The 17,556-nt window shown below is 49.4% G+C and overlaps 1 protein-coding gene across 1 annotated transcript in view; it reads left to right on the top strand.

The window, feature by feature from the left end:
- Window positions 1–16,677, top strand: part of AKAP5 (A-kinase anchoring protein 5) — a 36,652-nt gene extending 19,975 nt beyond the window's left edge. The window contains exon 2 of the mRNA XM_077323888.1: window positions 12,917–16,677. Coding sequence (XP_077180003.1) covers window positions 13,825–15,303 — 1,479 coding nt within the window. The 5' untranslated portion in view covers window positions 12,917–13,824 and the 3' untranslated portion in view covers window positions 15,304–16,677. The remainder of the gene's footprint in view (window positions 1–12,916) is intronic.
- The last annotated feature ends 879 nt before the right edge of the window (window positions 16,678–17,556 follow it).

The following is a 17,556-nucleotide window of genomic DNA, read 5'->3' as shown; positions in this document are numbered from 1 at the left end:
AATGGGACAGAGAAAGTACTTTTCTCTCTCGCAGTCAGGAACTCGCAGGCCATGCATGCAATTATTTATTATTTTATTTATTTATTTGGATTTCTATACCGCCCATTCTTTGTGGCTCTGGGCGGTTGACATTGAACCTTCTATAACTTACATGGAACGTTATACAGGCTGTAACATCAAAACAACTTTCAGTAAAACCTTAAAACATTAATAACATAATAACAGATAACAGCAACATCGGGAAGTCAATTATTTCAGTCATAGGGGGGCGTCTGGGGGGACCAGCAGATGTTCCCAGTCGGTTGGCCTCAAGCGAATGCCAGGCGGAGGAGCATTAAAAAGAGGTAGGCTTAGAACAGATCAAATGAAGTACTTCTCCCTCCCCCCCAAAAAAGGAATTAACATGTGGAATTCACTGCCGCAGGAAGTGGTGGCAGCTACAGGATAGTCAGTTTCCAGAGGGGATTGGATGAACATCTGGAGTAGAGGTCCATCAGTGACTATGAGCTACAAGGTGTGGATGGGACACTCTGTCTGAAGCAGGGGTGCTCTGGCTTCTTGGTATTTCGGAGGGGCAACAGTGTATGGGGGGTATTCTGGAGTTCTGGCCTTGTTGTTGGATCTCCTGATGGCCCCTGGGCTTTGGCCACTGTGTGACACAGAGTGTTGAACTGGATGGGCCATTGACCTGATCCCACATGGGTTCTCTTACGTTCTTAGGTCTGGGGCAGTGGTGCTGTGTCTTCTTGGTGCTTGGGGGGGGGTCACAGTGGGAGGGCTTCTGGAGGTCTGGCCTGGTGGTGGACCTCCTGATGGCCCCTGGGTTTTGGCCACTGTGTGACACAGAATGATGGACTGGATCCAACATGGCTTCTCTTTTTTATATATATATAATTAAATGTATTTATTGTTAAATTTATATACTCCCCTCGAAAGCCAGCTCAGGGCTTTTAACAACTTAAATTACACAGAGTTATGTTCTTCTGTCTGAGGCAGTGATACTCAGACTTATTGGTGCTTGGGGGGCAACAGCAGGAGGGCACTGGGAGTTCTGAACCCCCCCTTCCCGGATTGGCCACTGGCCTGATCCAACATGGCTCCTCTTATGTTCTTATGCTAGACCTTCTGATGGCCCCTGGGTTTTGTTCGCTGTGTGACACAGGGGGGATTGGACTGGATGGGCCATTGGCCTGATCCAACATGGCTTCTCTTATGTTCTTATGCTAGACCTTCTGGTGGCTCCTGGGTTTTGTTCGCTGTGTGACACAGTGGGGTTGGACTGGATGGGCCATTGGCCTGATCCAACATGGCTTCTCTTATGTTCTTATGCTAGACCTTCTGATGGCCCCTGGGTTTTGTTCACTGTGTGACACAGGGGGGTTGGACCGGATGGGCCATTGTCCTGATCCAACATGGCTTCTCTTATGTTCTTATGATGGTACCACCTTCTGATGGCCCCTGGGTTTTGTTCACTGTATGACACAGGGGGGTTGGACCGGATGGGCCATTGGCCTGATCCAACATGGCTTCTCTTATGTTCTTATGATGGTACCACCTTCTGATGGTACCTGGGTTTTGTTCACTGTGTGACACAGGGGGTTTGGACCAGATGGGCCATTGGCCTGATCCAACATGGCTTCTCTTATGTTCTTATGCTAGACCTTCTGATGGCACCTGGGTTTTGTTCACTGTGTGACACAGGGGGTTTGGACCGGATGGGCCATTGGCCTGATCCAACATGGCTTCTCTTATGTTCTTATGCTAGACCTTCTGATGGTACCTGGGTTTTGTTCACTGTGTGACACAGGGGGTTTGGACCGGATGGGCCATTGGCCTGATCCAACATGGCTTCTCTTATGTTCTTATGCTAGACCTTCTGGTGACCCCTGGGTTTTGTTCGCTGTGTGACACAGGGGGGTTGGACTGGATGGGCCACTGGCCTGATCCAACATGGCTCCTCTTATGTTCTTATGCTAGACCTTCTGGTGGCCTCTGGGTTTTGTTCGCTGTGTGACACAGGGGGGTTGGACTGGATGGGCCATTGGCCTGATCCAACATGGCTTCACTTATGTTCTTATGCTAGACCTTCTGAGGGTACCTGGGTTTTGTTCGCTGTGTGACACAGGGGGGTTGGACCGGATGGGCCATTGGCCTGATCCAACATGGCTTCTCTTATGTTCTTATGCTAGACCTTCTGATGGCCCCTGGGTTTTGTTCGCTGTGTGACACAGGGGGGTTGGACTGGATGGGCCATTGGCCTGATCCAACATGGCTCCTCTTATGTTCTTATGCTAGACCTTCTGATGGCCCCTGGGTTTTGTTCGCTGTGTGACACAGGGGGGTTGGACTGGATGGGCCATTGGCCTGATCCAACATGGCTTCTCTTATGTTCTTATGCTAGACCTTCTGATGGCCCCTGGGTTTTGTTCGCTGTGTGACACAGGGGGGTTGGACTGGATGGGCCATTGGCCTGATCCAACATGGCTCCTCTTATGTTCTTATGCTAGACCTTCTGATGGCCCCTGGGTTTTGTTCGCTGTGTGACACAGGGGGGTTGGACTGGATGGGCCATTGGCCTGATCCAACATGGCTTCTCTTATGTTCTTATGCTAGACCTTCTGATGGCCCCTGGGTTTTGTTCGCTGTGTGACACAGGGGGGTTGGACTGGATGGGCCATTGGCCTGATCCAACATGGCTTCTCTTATGTTCTTATGCTAGACCTTCTGGTGGCACCTGGGTTTTGTTCGCTGTGTGACACAGGGGGGTTGGACTGGATGGGCCATTGGCCTGATCCAACATGGCTTCTCTTATGTTCTTATGCTAGACCTTCTGATGGCACCTGGGTTTTGTTCACTGTGTGACACAGGGGGGTTGGACTGGAATGGCCATTGGCCTGATCTAACATGGCTTCTCTTATGTTCTTATGCTAGACATTCTGATAGTACCTGGGTTTTGTTCACTGTGTGACACAGGGGGGTTGGACTGGATGGGCCATTGGCCTGATCCAACATGGCTTCTCTTATGTTCTTATGCTAGACCTTCTGGTGGCCCCTGGGTTTTGTTCACTGTGTGACACAGGGGGGTTGGACTGGAATGGCCATTGGCCTGATCCAACATGGCTTCCCTTATGTTCTTATGCTAGACCTTCTGATGGTACCTGGGTTTTGTTCACTGTGTGACACAGGGGGGTTGGACTGGAATGGCCATTGGCCTGATCCAACATGGCTTCCCTTATGTTCTTATGCTAGACCTTCTGATGGCCCCTGGGTTTTGTTCACTGTGTGACACAGGGGGGTTGGACCGGATGGGCCACTGGCCTGATCCAACATGGCTTCTCTTATGTTCTTATGCTAGACCTTCTGGTGGCCCCTGGGTTTTGTTCACTGTGTGACACAGGGGGGTTGGACTGGAATGGCCATTGGCCTGATCCAACATGGCTTCCCTTATGTTCTTATGCTAGACCTTCTGATGGTACCTGGGTTTTGTTCACTGTGTGACACAGGGGGGTTGGACTGGAATGGCCATTGGCCTGATCTAACATGGCTTCTCTTATGTTCTTATGCTAGACCTTCTGGTGGCCCCTGGGTTTTGTTCACTGTGTGACACAGGGGGGTTGGACCGGATGGGCCACTGGCCTGATCCAACATGGCTTCCCTTATGTTCTTATGCTAGACCTTCTGATGGCCCCTGGGTTTTGTTCACTGTGTGACACAGGGGGGTTGGACTGGAATGGCCATTGGCCTGATCTAACATGGCTTCTCTTATGTTCTTATGCTAGACCTTCTGATGGCCCCTCGGTTTTGTTCACTGTGTGACACAGGGGGGTTGGACCGGATGGGCCACTGGCCTGATCCAACATGGCTTCCCTTATGTTCTTATGCTAGACCTTCTGATGGCCCCTGGGTTTTGTTCACTGTGTGACACAGGGGGGTTGGACTGGAATGGCCATTGGCCTGATCTAACATGGCTTCTCTTATGTTCTTATGCTAGACCTTCTGGTGGCCCCTGGGTTTTGTTCACTGTGTGACACAGGGGGTTTGGACCGGATGGGCCATTGGCCTGATCCAACATGGCTTCTCTTATGTTCTTATGCTAGACCTTCTGATGGCCCCTGGGTTTTGTTCACTGTGTGACACAGGGGGGTTGGACCGGATGGGCCACTGGCCTGATCCAACATGGCTTCTCTTATGTTCTTATGCTAGACCTTCTGGTGGCCCCTGGGTTTTGTTCACTGTGTGACACAGGGGGTTTGGACCGGATGGGCCATTGGCCTGATCCAACATGGCTTCTCTTATGTTCTTATGATGGTACCACCTTCTGATGGCCCCTGGGTTTTGTTCACTGTGTGACACAGGGGGGTTGGACTGGATGGGCCATTGGCCTGATCTAACATGGCTTCTCTTATGTTCTTATGCTAGACCTTCTGGTGGCCCCTTGGTTTTGTTCACTATGTGACACAGGGGGTTTGGACCGGATGGGCCATCGGCCTGATCCAACATGGCTTCTCTTATGTTCTTATGATGGTACCACCTTCTGATGGCCCCTGGGTTTTGTTCACTGTGTGACACAGGGGGGTTGGACCGGATGGGCCATTGGCCTGATCCAACATGGCTTCTCTTATGTTCTTATGCTAGACCTTCTGGTGGCCCCTGGGTTTTGTTCGCTGTGTGACACAGGGGGGTTGGACCGGATGGGCCATTGGCCTGATCCAACATGGCTTCTCTTATGTTCTTATGCTAGACCTCCTGAGGGTACCTGGGTTTTGTTCACTGTGTGACACAGGGTGGTTGTACCGGATGGCTTCTCTCAACATGGCTTCTCTTACTTTCTTATGCTCACCCTGCCTGCAGCATATCTCCAGATGCCCCCAACGCCACTCCTATGGGGTTGCCTGTTCTCAAGAGCAGCATTTCATAGCATTTGGTGCTGCTGTGAGCCGGATGAGGGGATAGTGTCCTTCTCTGTGGCAAGCCAGAAGAATCAATGCTTTTAATTTAGAAATGAATATGGTCTAAGGCAGGGGTAGTCAACCTGTGGTCCTCCAGATGTTCATGGACTACAATTCCAATGAGCCCCTGCCAGCGTTTGCTGGCAGGGGCTCATGGGAATTGTAGTCTATGAACATCTGGAGGACCACAGGTTGACTACCCCTGGTCTAAGGGATACATTATTTCCCCCATTGTTGGTGCGAGTGGATATTATATCATGGAGTCTCTTTGCTCTGCCTTGCGAAGGACATTTCCATACAATTTCTCTCTTTCTCTCTTGTGCACAAATTGACCCCTTCCTTTTTACAAACCAACACAATTGAACTACTCCCTGCTTTTAGCACTGGGTGACCTTTGTTTTCCAGAGAGGCCTTTACTTACATTGAACGAAATGTCCTGATTAACTTTGTTTTAAACACCCGTTACGATTTGCAGGCAAACAGCAGGATCAAGGATTTTGCTCTTCACTAATACATTCATAAGAGCCTCTTGCGCCGAGAGTGTTAAAGCAGCAGACATGCAGTCTGAAGCTCTGCCCATGAGGCTGGGAGTTCAATCCCAGCAGCCGGCTCAAAGTTGACTCAGCCTTCCATCCTTCTGAGGTCGGTAAAATGAGTACCCAGCTTGCTGGGGGGTAAAATGGTAATGACTGGGGAAGGCACTGGCAAACCACCCCATATTGAGTCTGCCATGAAAACGCTAGAGGGCGTCACCCCAAGGGTCAGACATGATACCTTTACCTTTAATAGATTCATGATGCCAAACGACATCTCAACCGATAAGGCAGAACAATTTGGGTTCCAGAAAAGGGAAGACGACCGAAGAGGGTTGCGTAAATGAATATCATTTTTAATAAATAGCATAGGTCGTTGCCAGAAAATATTATATGGAAGAAGGGCTGCATAATCTTATTTCTGAAATGACATGCTTCTCTGTCACTGTAAACTTCATTAAAACAAGAGCTTTCCTTTGTGAAACTGTTATGAAACAATTCCTCCTGACATAATCAGATGGAAGAGTTTTAAATACTATGATAGAATACTAGGGAAGACATGGTTACTCTCCATCACTGAGGGAAAGTGAACCAAATTAGCGGTTACCCCATTCTGTGGGGGGACCACCCAAATCACGAAAGAACAAACAGTTTTAGGATAAGGGAATGCACTTATGTTTGTTCATTTAACATGCTCCGTGGTAAAGGATCTCTCCCGCATAAGAACTGCCTTGAAACATGTTTAGAATCGAAGCAACCAACCTGAGACTATTTTACACTCTTGTGGTAGATTGTTATGTCATGTTGTAGACTGGCTTACATAAAAACCATCTCAGAAACCGTGTGAGAGAGCAAAAACCTTGGCCTGAAAGCATTTCACTCAGTCCGAAAGAGAAAATAATTAATGCGAGTTTCCCCCCAGTGCTCACCTCGATTTTCAGGGTTTTTTTAGAATGTCCTCTGAAGAAGGGGGGGGGACACTCTGGTCCCTCCTTATATACCCGCCTCCCACACCCTCTGATCTATATTTGCAAGTGGAGTCCAAGCTGGTTTAATGGAACAGCTCCTGTGGGTGTGTAAGATGACTTTGCACCCCTTTTCTGAGATTTTTCAAAAGTATTTTAAAAGACAAAGCTTAACTGGCTTGAGAACTTAATTTGCTGCATCCATCTTGAGAAGAAGAAGAAGAAGAAGAAGAAGAAGAAGAAGAAGAAGAAGAAGAAGAAGAAGAAGAAGAAGAAGAAGAAGAAGAAGAAATAGTAGTAATAGTGTTGGTTCTTAGATGCCGCTTTTCTCTACCCGAAGGAGTCTCAAAGTGGCTTTTAATCGCCTTCCCTTTCCTCTCCCCACAACAGACACCCTGTGAGGGAGGTGAGGCTGGAAGGGCCCTGATATTACTGAAGAAGAAGAGTTGGTTCTTAGATGCCGCTTTTCTCTACCTGAAGGAGTCTCAAAGTGGCTTCTAATCGCCTTCCCTTCCTCTCTCCACAACAGACACCGTGTGAGGGAGGGGAGGCTGAGAGAGCCCTGATATTACTGAAGAAGAGTTGGTTTTTATATGCCGCTTTTCCCTACCCAAAGGAGTCTCAAAGCGGCTTACAATCCCCTTCCCCTTCCTCTCCCCACAACAGACACCCAGTGAGGGAGGGGAGGCTGAGAGAGCTTCTGACCAGACTGCTTGTCAAGAACAGCTCTAACAGCACCTGAGACCAGGCCAAGGTCACCCAGCTGGCTGCATGTGGAGCAGCGGGAAATCAAACCTGGCTTTCCGGATTAGAAGCCGCCGCTCGCAAACCACTACGTCACGCTGACTTAGACAAGGCTTGGAGATTAAATGGAGTCGGCTTGCCCGTGTTAAACAGCCTAGGTCTGCGGGGTGTGCATACCAAGAGGGCCGACTCCTTTGTTTAATGGGAAAGTGACTAGCTATCGAGCACGCACCGTTGCTGATAGAAGGTACCTTGGAAGGGTATGGGAAACGCTAGCGCACCCGACTGCTTTACTGCCCGCGGCCTATTCCTTGCCCCACCTCCCCCTGCGTGATCCGAACCGGCAGCCCCGGCAGAAAGGCTCCACGCCTATTAACCCGCAGACATACCGAATGGGTTGATCGCATTGGCTTAATGATTCATGGTGCGGTTGCCATGGAAAGGCAGAGAGAGGCTATAAATAAGTTTCCCTCGTGCAGTCCTGTTGCTCTTTCGTGAAACGCAGCTCTTGCTGTCACACCAAGCGTTTCCAAATCATATTTTGAAGAAACGGGCCTTGGAGGAGCACCCAAGGGGATGCTCAGAGCGTTCGGCTAGAACTGACCACGCAGTTCCGCCTCCGAAACCAGAGAGCCGTAGAAAAAGCACACCCGTGGTTTCCTCTTCAGAATCTGAACCGACTGACCCGTCACCACTGTTGGTTCATTTGCTGTGCTTCCTCGGCACGGTGAGCCGACAGAGGAGAAGACTGGAGACAGGATCATGGGCCAAAAGGTCCGTCCCCGAAAGCAGACAAAATAAAAACAATGAGGCAGCTGGGGAAAAGGGATTTTTAAGAGCAGCAGATAAAACTTTAAAATAGCAACAGAAACAAACAAACAAAAAATCAGCAAGATCAAGTGAAGTCCTGCTCAGCAACATCCACTGATCCCCCCTTCCACTGGTCCCCCCTTCCATGATCGGAACCCAAACTTATCTACCAAACATTATTGTTGTAACGTGAATTACATCAATATGCAGATGACACCCAACTCTTCCTCCTGATGGATAATCGCCCCAATTCCCCCGCAGATACTTTAACCAGTTGCCTGGAAGCAGTGACAATGTGGCTCAAGCAGAGTCGTCTGAAGCACAACCCTTCAAAGACGGAGGTCATGTGGCAGGTTAAGAAGGAGGAAGCGCCTACCCAACCTGGAGTGCGTCTAACAGTAGCCCACTCCGCCAGAAACCTGGGGGTGATCCTCAACACCTCCCTTTCCATGGAGGCGCAGGTCACAAGAGTAGCATGGCAGGCCTTCTACCACCTACGCCAAGCCAAGCTACTAGCGCCTTACTTGGCACCAGAACACCCAGCCACAGTGATCCATGCGACGGTCACCTCTAGACTGGACTTCTGCAACTCGCTCTACACAGATCTACCCTTATCCTTATCACTGGCCGTCTTCAAGCAAAGGCTGGATACACACTTTTCTTGGATGCTTTAGGATGCTTTGGGCTGATCCTGCGTTGAGCAGGGGGTTGGACTAGATGGCCTGTGTGGCCCCTTCCAACTCTATGATTCTATGATTCTATGGCCTGTATGGCCCCTTCCAACTCTATGATTCTATGATTCTATCCTTGATCCAGAAACTATAATTGGTTTAGGATTCTCACTAATACACCGTAGAGATCTCACATCTGGGCTATAGTTCAACAACTCAGCTGGCTCCCAATTGAATTCCGGATCAGGCGTAAGGTTTTTGTTCTTACCTTCAAGGCCATACGCAGTCTGGGCCCAGTGTACCTGAGAGACCGTCTCTCCGCCTATACCCCCAAAAGAGCATTACGCTCTGCCACTGCCAACTGCCTGGTGATCCCTGGCCCCAAAGAAGCACGCTGGTCCTCAACGAGGGCCAGAGCTTTTTCTCTCCTGGCCCCCACCTGGTGGAACGAGCTCCCCGAAGAGATCAGGGCCCTGCCCGAACTCCCACAATTCCTCAGGGCCTGCAAAAGGGTGCCCCTCCACCAGGTATTTGCCTGAGACCGGTCGACCCAATAACTTCCACAGGTCATCTCCCCTCCCCCACCCGATACCTCCCCCACTGCCTAAACCAGTCTGAGCTCTCTGGGAGTATTTATCTAAGTTGTTGTTCCAGTTATATTATTGTTGATGTTAAATTATGTTAAATTAGAGCCACTGTTGGATCATGTCAATGTTATTTCTGACTATATGCTTAGGCCATTCCATGTATCACCCCCACGAAGTTATATGTAAACTGCCTTGAGCCATATGGGAGGGTGGTATAAAAATCTAATAAATAAATAAACAAACAAATAAATAAAACAGTGTTGTTCAGTTTGGAACATACTGTTATGGCAGTGGTTAGAATCATAGAATCCTAGAGTTGGAAGGGGCCACATAGGCCATAGAATCATAGAATCCTAGAGTTGGAAGGGGCCACATAGGCCATAGAATCACAGAATCCTAGAGTTGGAAGGGGCCACATAGGCCATAGAATCATAGAATCCTAGAGTTGGAAGGGGCCACATAGGCCATAGAATCACAGAATCATAGAGTTGGAAGGGGCCACACAGGCCATAGAATCATAGAATCATAGAGTTGGAAGGGGCCACATAGGCCATAGAATCACAGAATCATAGAGTTGGAAGGGGCCATACAGGCCATCTAGTCCAACCCCCTGCTCAACGCAGGATCAGCCCTAAGCATCCTAAAGCATCCAAGAAAAGTGTGTATCCAACCTTTGCTTGAAGACTGCCAGTGAGGGGGAGCTCCCCACCTCCTTAGGCAGCCTATGCCACTGCTGAACTAGACTCATAGAATCAAAGAGTTGGAAGGGGCCACACAGGCCATCTAGTCCCACCCCCTGCTCAACACAGGTTGTCACGATTGTTAGGTCTATCTCTACATTTTGGGTAAACTGCCCTGAGCTTTATGGGAGTGTGGTATAGAAATGAATGAACGAACGAACGAATGAATGGAGAGCCAATGTAGTCTAGAGCGGTCATTCTCAAAGTGGGCCGTATGGCCTCCTGGATGGATGGAGAGGGGGTGGGGGATGAATGGATGATTGGTCCAAGAATCCACGATGTTGAAAGAGAACACGATTTAAATTAATTTTTAAAAAATGCATTGTTTGATGTAACCCCCCCTGACTAAGGATTCATTGATGCCCTATCTTATACATCTTGATAACCTCAGTTATGAAGAGCCTCTTGTGGTACAGGGTGGTAAGGCAGCAGAAATGCTGTCTGAAGCTGTCTGCCCATGAGGCTGGGAGTTCGATCCCAGCAGCCGGCTCAAGGTTGACTCAGCCTTCCATCCTTCCGAGGTCGGTAAAATGAGTACCCAGCTTGCTGGGGGGTAAACGGTAATGACTGGGGAAGGCACTGGCAAACCACCCCGTATTGAGTCTGCCATGAAAACGCTGGAGGGCGTCACCCCAAGGGTCAGACATGACTCGGTGCTTGCACAGGGGATACCTTTACCTTTACCTTTAACCTCAGTTACAGGAGAGCCTTCAGTTTAACGGGGCACAAGGCCCTCCCTTCTGCCATTCTTGAAGGCAGTTACTAAAAGGCCCCACTTGAAGAACATTTATGCTGTGATGGGAATGTCAAGGCTGTAGAACACGTCCTCCTTGATTGGAAAATTTATAATTGAATCTGTAATGATCTCATCATTCCTCTAATTAAAGGCTCTCCTGGGAGACAGAGCACATATCAGCTCGCTAATACGTTCTCCGATAGGAGTAAAGAATTAACTTTTAAAGCACCCGAGTTCGGATGGTTGGCCTCTCGGCTCAGAAGCCGCTAGACTAATTGAGGGAAGGAATGATTTTACTACTTCGCCGTGTACTTTATGAATTTCATTGGCTCGTTTTATGTGTTGCATCTATATTTTATGCATGCCACTATTAATATTTTATCAGTTTTAGAAGTCTTTGTATCATCGGGGAATGCCTACCCTGGAATTTATCCTTATTTGCTGGTCTTGGGCCATAATAATAAATATTGATTGATTGATAAGGGGGGATGACCCTCAATCTTGTTCAGCCTGGAATTTTGACAGTGGGGAGAGTGGACACTACTCCAGCATGGCTATCTCAAGTCGGGGTCTGCCAGTCCCCAGTTGTGGCTTCAGAACCCCCAAGTAAGGAGCCTTTCCTCCTGTTTTCGGGCCCTCGAAAACCAGAGCAAAGGGAGGGAAAAGGCAGGAAGTAAACATCCAAAAGCAATGCAGGCACATTGGCGACAACAGGGGGCGATGCTCTGGATTTGGGGCAAAACTCTATGGTGAGAAGCTAATCCTACCGTAGAGTTTTTGCCCAAAAGCCAGAGCGTCACCCCAGACATTGCCAATGTCTCTTCTGGGTGACGTCAGCACATCCAGTTAACTTTCAGCGCTCCTCCCCTCTCCCGGATTGCACCCCCGTCCTCTGCCAACAGATACGAGTGACTTGACAGCCCTACCCAAGGAAACAGTCATAGAATAGCTGCCATGAGGTGCTAGATCAGGATTTACCAACCAGGGTTGCTTGATGACCCCGGAAGGGTTTCCAACCCTGGTTGGGAGTCCGCAGGGTCTGCAAGACGGAGCTGTTCCGCCAGGCATTTGGTTGAGGCCGAGTGGTGACCCCGGGGCTAAGATCAGGTTTCCCCCTTCCCCTTAGGGGTCAGGCCGGTATTAGACGGTACCCGAGCTGTCATGTGATCAACCCCTTCTGATACATTTCCGTTCCTTGAGACCTGCCTGATTCTAGACCGGCCCAGTGGTTCCCTGGGTGGGAGACCAGGTTAGTTGTTAATTATTACCGCGATTGTCATATTGTAGAGTTATGGAGACATTTTATGGGAAGGTTGTTTTATACTGTTGATATGGTTGTTTTATTGTTATGGATTGGATCTGTATTTTACATGCTTGTACACTGCTACGAGCCAGTTCGCCGAGAGTGGTGGCCATATAAATCCAAATAATAAATAAATAAATAATAAAAAAATTGTTAAACATATATGACCATATATGGTCATGTTGACAAGAGCCTCTTGTGGCGCAGAGTGGTAAGGCAGCAGACATGCAGTCTGAAAGCTCTGCCCACGAGGCTGAGAGTTCGATCCCAGCAGCCGGCTCAAGGTTGACTCAGCCTTCCATCCTTCCGAGGTCGGTAAAACGAGTACCCAGCTTGCTGCTGGGGGGTAAACGGTAATGACTGGGGAAGGCACTGGCAAACCACCCCGTATTGAGTCTGCCATGAAAACGCTGGAGGGCATCACCCCAAGGGTCAGACATGACTCGGTGCTTGCACAGGGGATACCTTTACCTTTATGGTCATGTTGATCCCCCTGCTTCCAAAATGGCCAATGGTGGGCCTGGGAGGGGCCCCAGGTGGGCGTGTCCACAGCTCTGGTTCCCGACAATATTCTGCAGGTTCATGCCACTTCTGGGGGTTTCCTGAAGCCTGAAGAACGATTCAGGGGTTTCGCAGTGGTAAAACAGTTCAGAAAGATTACAGTCGTGTCCCTCCAAAGCAGGAACAGGGACAGGTAACAAAAGGTAGAAGATAGCGAGAGGGATTATTTCTGATAAATGGAGACAGTTGGTGTGAACGTGCATGCGGATCAACGTTAGATATCCTATTTTTTTTTTTACAATGTAGTTTAATTTTTTCGCAAGGATTATTGATCAGCCACAATCGGTGTGCTTTTTCCTCTTGCTTTCTCTCTGCAGATGCCCACAACGCAATCTCATCGATGAAGCGCGTCGTCATGTTCGATCACGGAAAAGGAAACAAAAGGAGCAAAGAAGGGAGGACAATGGGCAAAACATCTCAAGCCGCTGAAGAAACAGAACCCTTTGTGATGCCTCCATTTGTGGTCTCTCCGAGAGAAAACTCTTGATTATACGTGCGAGTCGGTCTTGTCTCTCGGGGGTCACCCTTAATGGAACAGGGCCAGTTTGTCTTCTGATCTGAAATCTACTTTAAACAATTAAGGTGCCGAGATACGGATGAAAAACTGTGGCCGGACCATCAGAAGAGATGAATAAAACTGATGGCCGCTTACTTTGGGTGGAATCTTTTCAGTAAGGTACGGGACGGGGAAGACAACAATTGGCTATTAAAATGATAAACAAATAAAGGAAAAGGGAATATTGATTTTTTTTCCCGCCCCCAAAGTCTTTTCGAAGACGTTTGTGCAGAACAGAGCTTGTGTCCAGGGGCAGCTTTAAGACAAACAACGTTTTACTCAAGGTATAAGCTTTTGTGTGCATACACACTTCCTCAGATAACACTGCTACAGAAGCTTCCAGCTGTTCTGAGACAAAGAAGAGACTTTGCAAAGGGGTAGTACAACCAGTTGTATAATGGCGTGCTCGCACTACAGATATGAATGGATTTAACCGTGATTACCTCTTCCTGAGACCCCTGGAAACTGTCGTTCTGTCTGCAGGAGCTACCTAATAGAGAATCATCAGCACCTTCCCCAAACAACATTTCCCAGGATTTGGGGGAGGAGGGAGGAAGAGCCATGACAGCGAAGCTGGTATAAAATAAATATCTTGGTGGCATAGACCTGCCCCAAGTGTGCCTTTCACCGGAGGAACAAAGTTTAATTTTCAGAAACAAAAATTTAAGTATGGAGGAAGTGGTTAAAGAAATTCAGAGGGAGAGTACGCAGCCATCAGAAGATCCAAAGAGAGCCAAAACCATCCCCCCTGATGAGAGCCCGACCCAAAAGGCCTCGGTCTTTTGCTTTAAGAGAAGGAAGAAGGCCTGTAAGGAAGAAACCGACAAAGACGAGGACCGCGGATCTGAGTCGCTAAACTTGAAATCCACCAACCAGCACTCCGGCACTGTGTTGAGCAGCCAAACAGAGGAAGCGAAGCCATCTTGGACATCCGGGGGAGCTTGGTTTGCCTTCAAACGTCTCGTGACGTTGAGAAAGCGGTCCAGGTTTGCTCCGAAGAAGGAAGCGCAGTTAGGTTCCCAGGTGCAAGTGGAGAGCAGCGCCGAAAATTCCAGCTCGTCGCATCTGCCTAAGGAACAGGATGGCTCCGGATTTAGGTGCTTGAGGTTCTCCAGGAGCAAGAAGAAACCCTGTCCTTCTGAAAGGACAGAGGAGCTAGACCCGGGTGAGAAAACAAACGAAACGACACGCCTTTTGGACAACAAAGCTAACAACCAGCCCGAGAGCCTGGCAGCGGACAATCTGGCGAGCAGCGTCCGATCCTGCGGCCGAGCGCCCGAAGAGACCGAGCGCGGCGTTGAAATTACCCACGGAGACATGATCATTTCCTCGGGAGAGAACACCTTGGCGGTGGAGATGAGGCCAGGGACCAACCAATACACCGATGGCCACCTTCAGTCGGAAATCGTCCGCTCGGAAACCGTGCTGGAAACGGAACAGGAGAAGCAAATCTTCCAGCTGCATCAGGGAAGCCTGTACGGGAGTCCCGAGGAAGCAGAGAACAAGAAACCCAACTTTGACGTTGAGATAGGCCCTCTCCTGTCTCAAGACTTGCCGCAAGATGATTCCAGAGTCATCGAAATACAGGGTACCAACCATGGCCATGGTCAAGAGGTTGAGCTGGAAGCCCCTGAAAAGAATGTTAATGTTGGGGAGGAGAATAAGGAGGCCAAGGAACGCCAGTCTGTAGAAGTCCTCCTCCATTACAGCCCGTCGATGCCAGCCAGCGAGGCTTTGAGTGTGCCGAACTGTTTCGCCGAGGAAACGAAATCCGAAGGCGACAGATTCCCTGCGGGAGCGGGCATCGTGATTATGATCACCGAAGCGGAGGAAGACCAGGATGAAGAGGAGACCAGCCCAGCCTGTGAACTTTTCCCGTTTTCTTATGCCAGCAAACCGAAAGGGAACAAAAAAGCGGGCAAAGATCCTAAGACAGGGAGCAGTGGCCGTAAGAAAGAAGGGAAAACGGCTTCCCAGGTTGCTTCGCCCTTAGGGGTGAATGAGCCGGAGTCCCGGACTACCGAACAGCAAGAACTGCTTCTGATCGAAACGGCTGCTTCCCTGGTCAAGGCGGCCATCCAGTCGTCCATCGAACAGCTCGTGAATGAAATGGCTTTGGAGCAGAATAAGCAGAACAGCTTCATGTGATCGCTGACGTTCCCCGGCCTTCCGGAACGTTCCTGGCACGAGGCGTCCGGGAGAACTGCCCCACCGTTCTGAGGGCCACTCATGGGAGCCAATGATCTTTTTCTTCATTGCTAAGATGGTGACTGGCGGGGAGGGGATTTTCTGCCTCAGGTGCTAAAATTACGGGGGTCCGACCCTGCCAGTAACCCAGTTTGTACGCTGTAAGAAGATTTAGGGGAAGTCGCCGTGTATTTGAACTCGGCACGGGACAGTTAAAACAGCCTTCGGATGCTTGCGGTGTCTTGTCGTATCTTACTTTTGCATGTTAGAGACACGGATGCGTTTTGTATGTCCCAAAGGGGGAAAAAATAGAATTTAAGAATGGGGGCTCTATGGTGCATGGTACCACAGGCGAATAGTTTGTTCTGTGTGGTAGATTTAGGAAAGTCAATTGACCCCTTCATCCCCCCCCCCTTTAACCATCCATTTATTTCACTCGCCGGGAACAACCCATTCAAACCACAGGCCGGGCTGCGGAATAAGGCATCCAAGCAGTCTGAAATCGGAATTGCACGGCTGCTTTTGAGATCAGACCGGGAACGGCGCAGACAGTTGGGCTTTGCAATCGAAAGGAGAAGAGATTCTGCCGTCCCTGTACGAAATGAGAGAAGGCCAAGAAGGCACCAGCGTAACGTGACGCTGGGACGGCATTTCCATTTGGAGAGACATGAGAAAATTTCCGTTCGGAGAGACATGACGTCCCAAAGCGAATTGGGAAGTGCCAAAACAAATAGAAGAGTTTCTCCAACAGAGGACCGGGACTCTGTGCCTGGAATGGAGATCTGTGTGCATCACCCTAGTCTTTCCATGTGCCCCCGGGTGAACCCCACTCCCCACGTTCATCCAGGTTGTTGATGCAGTCTGGAGTGTATTCCCACCCACCCACAAAGATCTGTCATCACCCGATGTTTATGCAGGACTGACTTACAGCATGTCTGGCCATCGTACTTCGGAGGAAGTCCCCGGATCTTGCACGGAGTTTAAAGCACTTAATCTTGTCCCAAACCACCTGGGCGAGAGAAAGAAAGGCCCAAAACGGCGTGCACCTGCTATTCACCCAACGGCATGTCCCAAATAGCCATCCGCGTTCCAGTTACATAAACCAGCAGGAGCACTTTGGAATGAAAGCGTTATTCGGTATATATTTGTCGAAGAGGATTCTGTGCACGGTGCCTGACGCATGATCTAGAAGGGTGTGCTTGCAAAATGAGGCCGAGGCTGTTTCCACACCCACCCTGGAGACAGAAATGCTAACTGGGGTGGGCCAGAGAGATTCCCCCTTGTGGGCACCATGATCATAGAATGTACTGAGAGCTATTAAAGTAACATGGGATGGCCACAGCCGTCTCCGTTTCTTTTTGCAACGCTCAGACGTGTTTTCAAAATGGGGAGGTGGAAAGCCAGCCGTCGGCTTGTGCAGAGGCTTAGTGAGGGCAGCAGGCCAGGCGGACTGGGGACTAGGGAGCTTCTCCTTGTCCTGGCACTTGCGGTCAAGCTCAGGAATACAACCGGTAGACACGGTTGGTGGGGGAACAGAAAGCATGGCATTTTAGCAGCTCAGACCTAGAAGGTTCACAGCTATCCTGAACCTAGATTTTACTAATCATTCCTGGAAGTCATTGGGGTTAATTCTTTTTCTTGAATTTTTTTTTCTCTTTTACCTCCAATCTCACAGACTTCTTTTTTTCCTTGCATGTTTGAGGCCAGGAAGGAGGATGTACCTACTAGGGCACAGGTCCCCAAAGTGATGCCCAAAGGTACCCGAGGGAGCAGTGACACCTGCCACCAAGTGTTTTCAGGAAATGGGTGGGACCACAGGGAGCTTTTGCCCTTCAGCAGTTGTGATTGGTCCCTGGAGATTGGCTTGGCTTTGCATTTTTTACAATGCAACGTTTTAAAAATGTTCCATTGGCAGCAGCTGAAATAGGTTTCCTTCCAGTACGAGCACAAGGAAATATACTGGCACAATGTGAAGTGCTTTCATGGTGGGTCATAGAATCATAGAGTTGGAAGGGACCTCCTGGGTCATCTAGTCTAACCCCCTGCACTATGCAGGACACTCACATCCCAATCGCTCATCCACTGTAACCTGCTACTCCTTTGACTTCACAGAATCAGCCTCTCTGTCAGATGGCTATTCAGCCTCTGTTTAAACATCTCCAGAGATGGAGAACCCACCACCTCCCGAGGAAGCCTGTTCCACTGAGGAACCAC

Source organism: Paroedura picta, chromosome 2 (assembly GCF_049243985.1).
Source record: "Paroedura picta isolate Pp20150507F chromosome 2, Ppicta_v3.0, whole genome shotgun sequence".
Taxonomy (NCBI): Eukaryota; Metazoa; Chordata; class Lepidosauria; order Squamata; family Gekkonidae; genus Paroedura; species Paroedura picta.
Note: the sequence above shows the minus strand (reverse complement) of the source record. Positions and strands in the feature narration are given on the sequence as shown.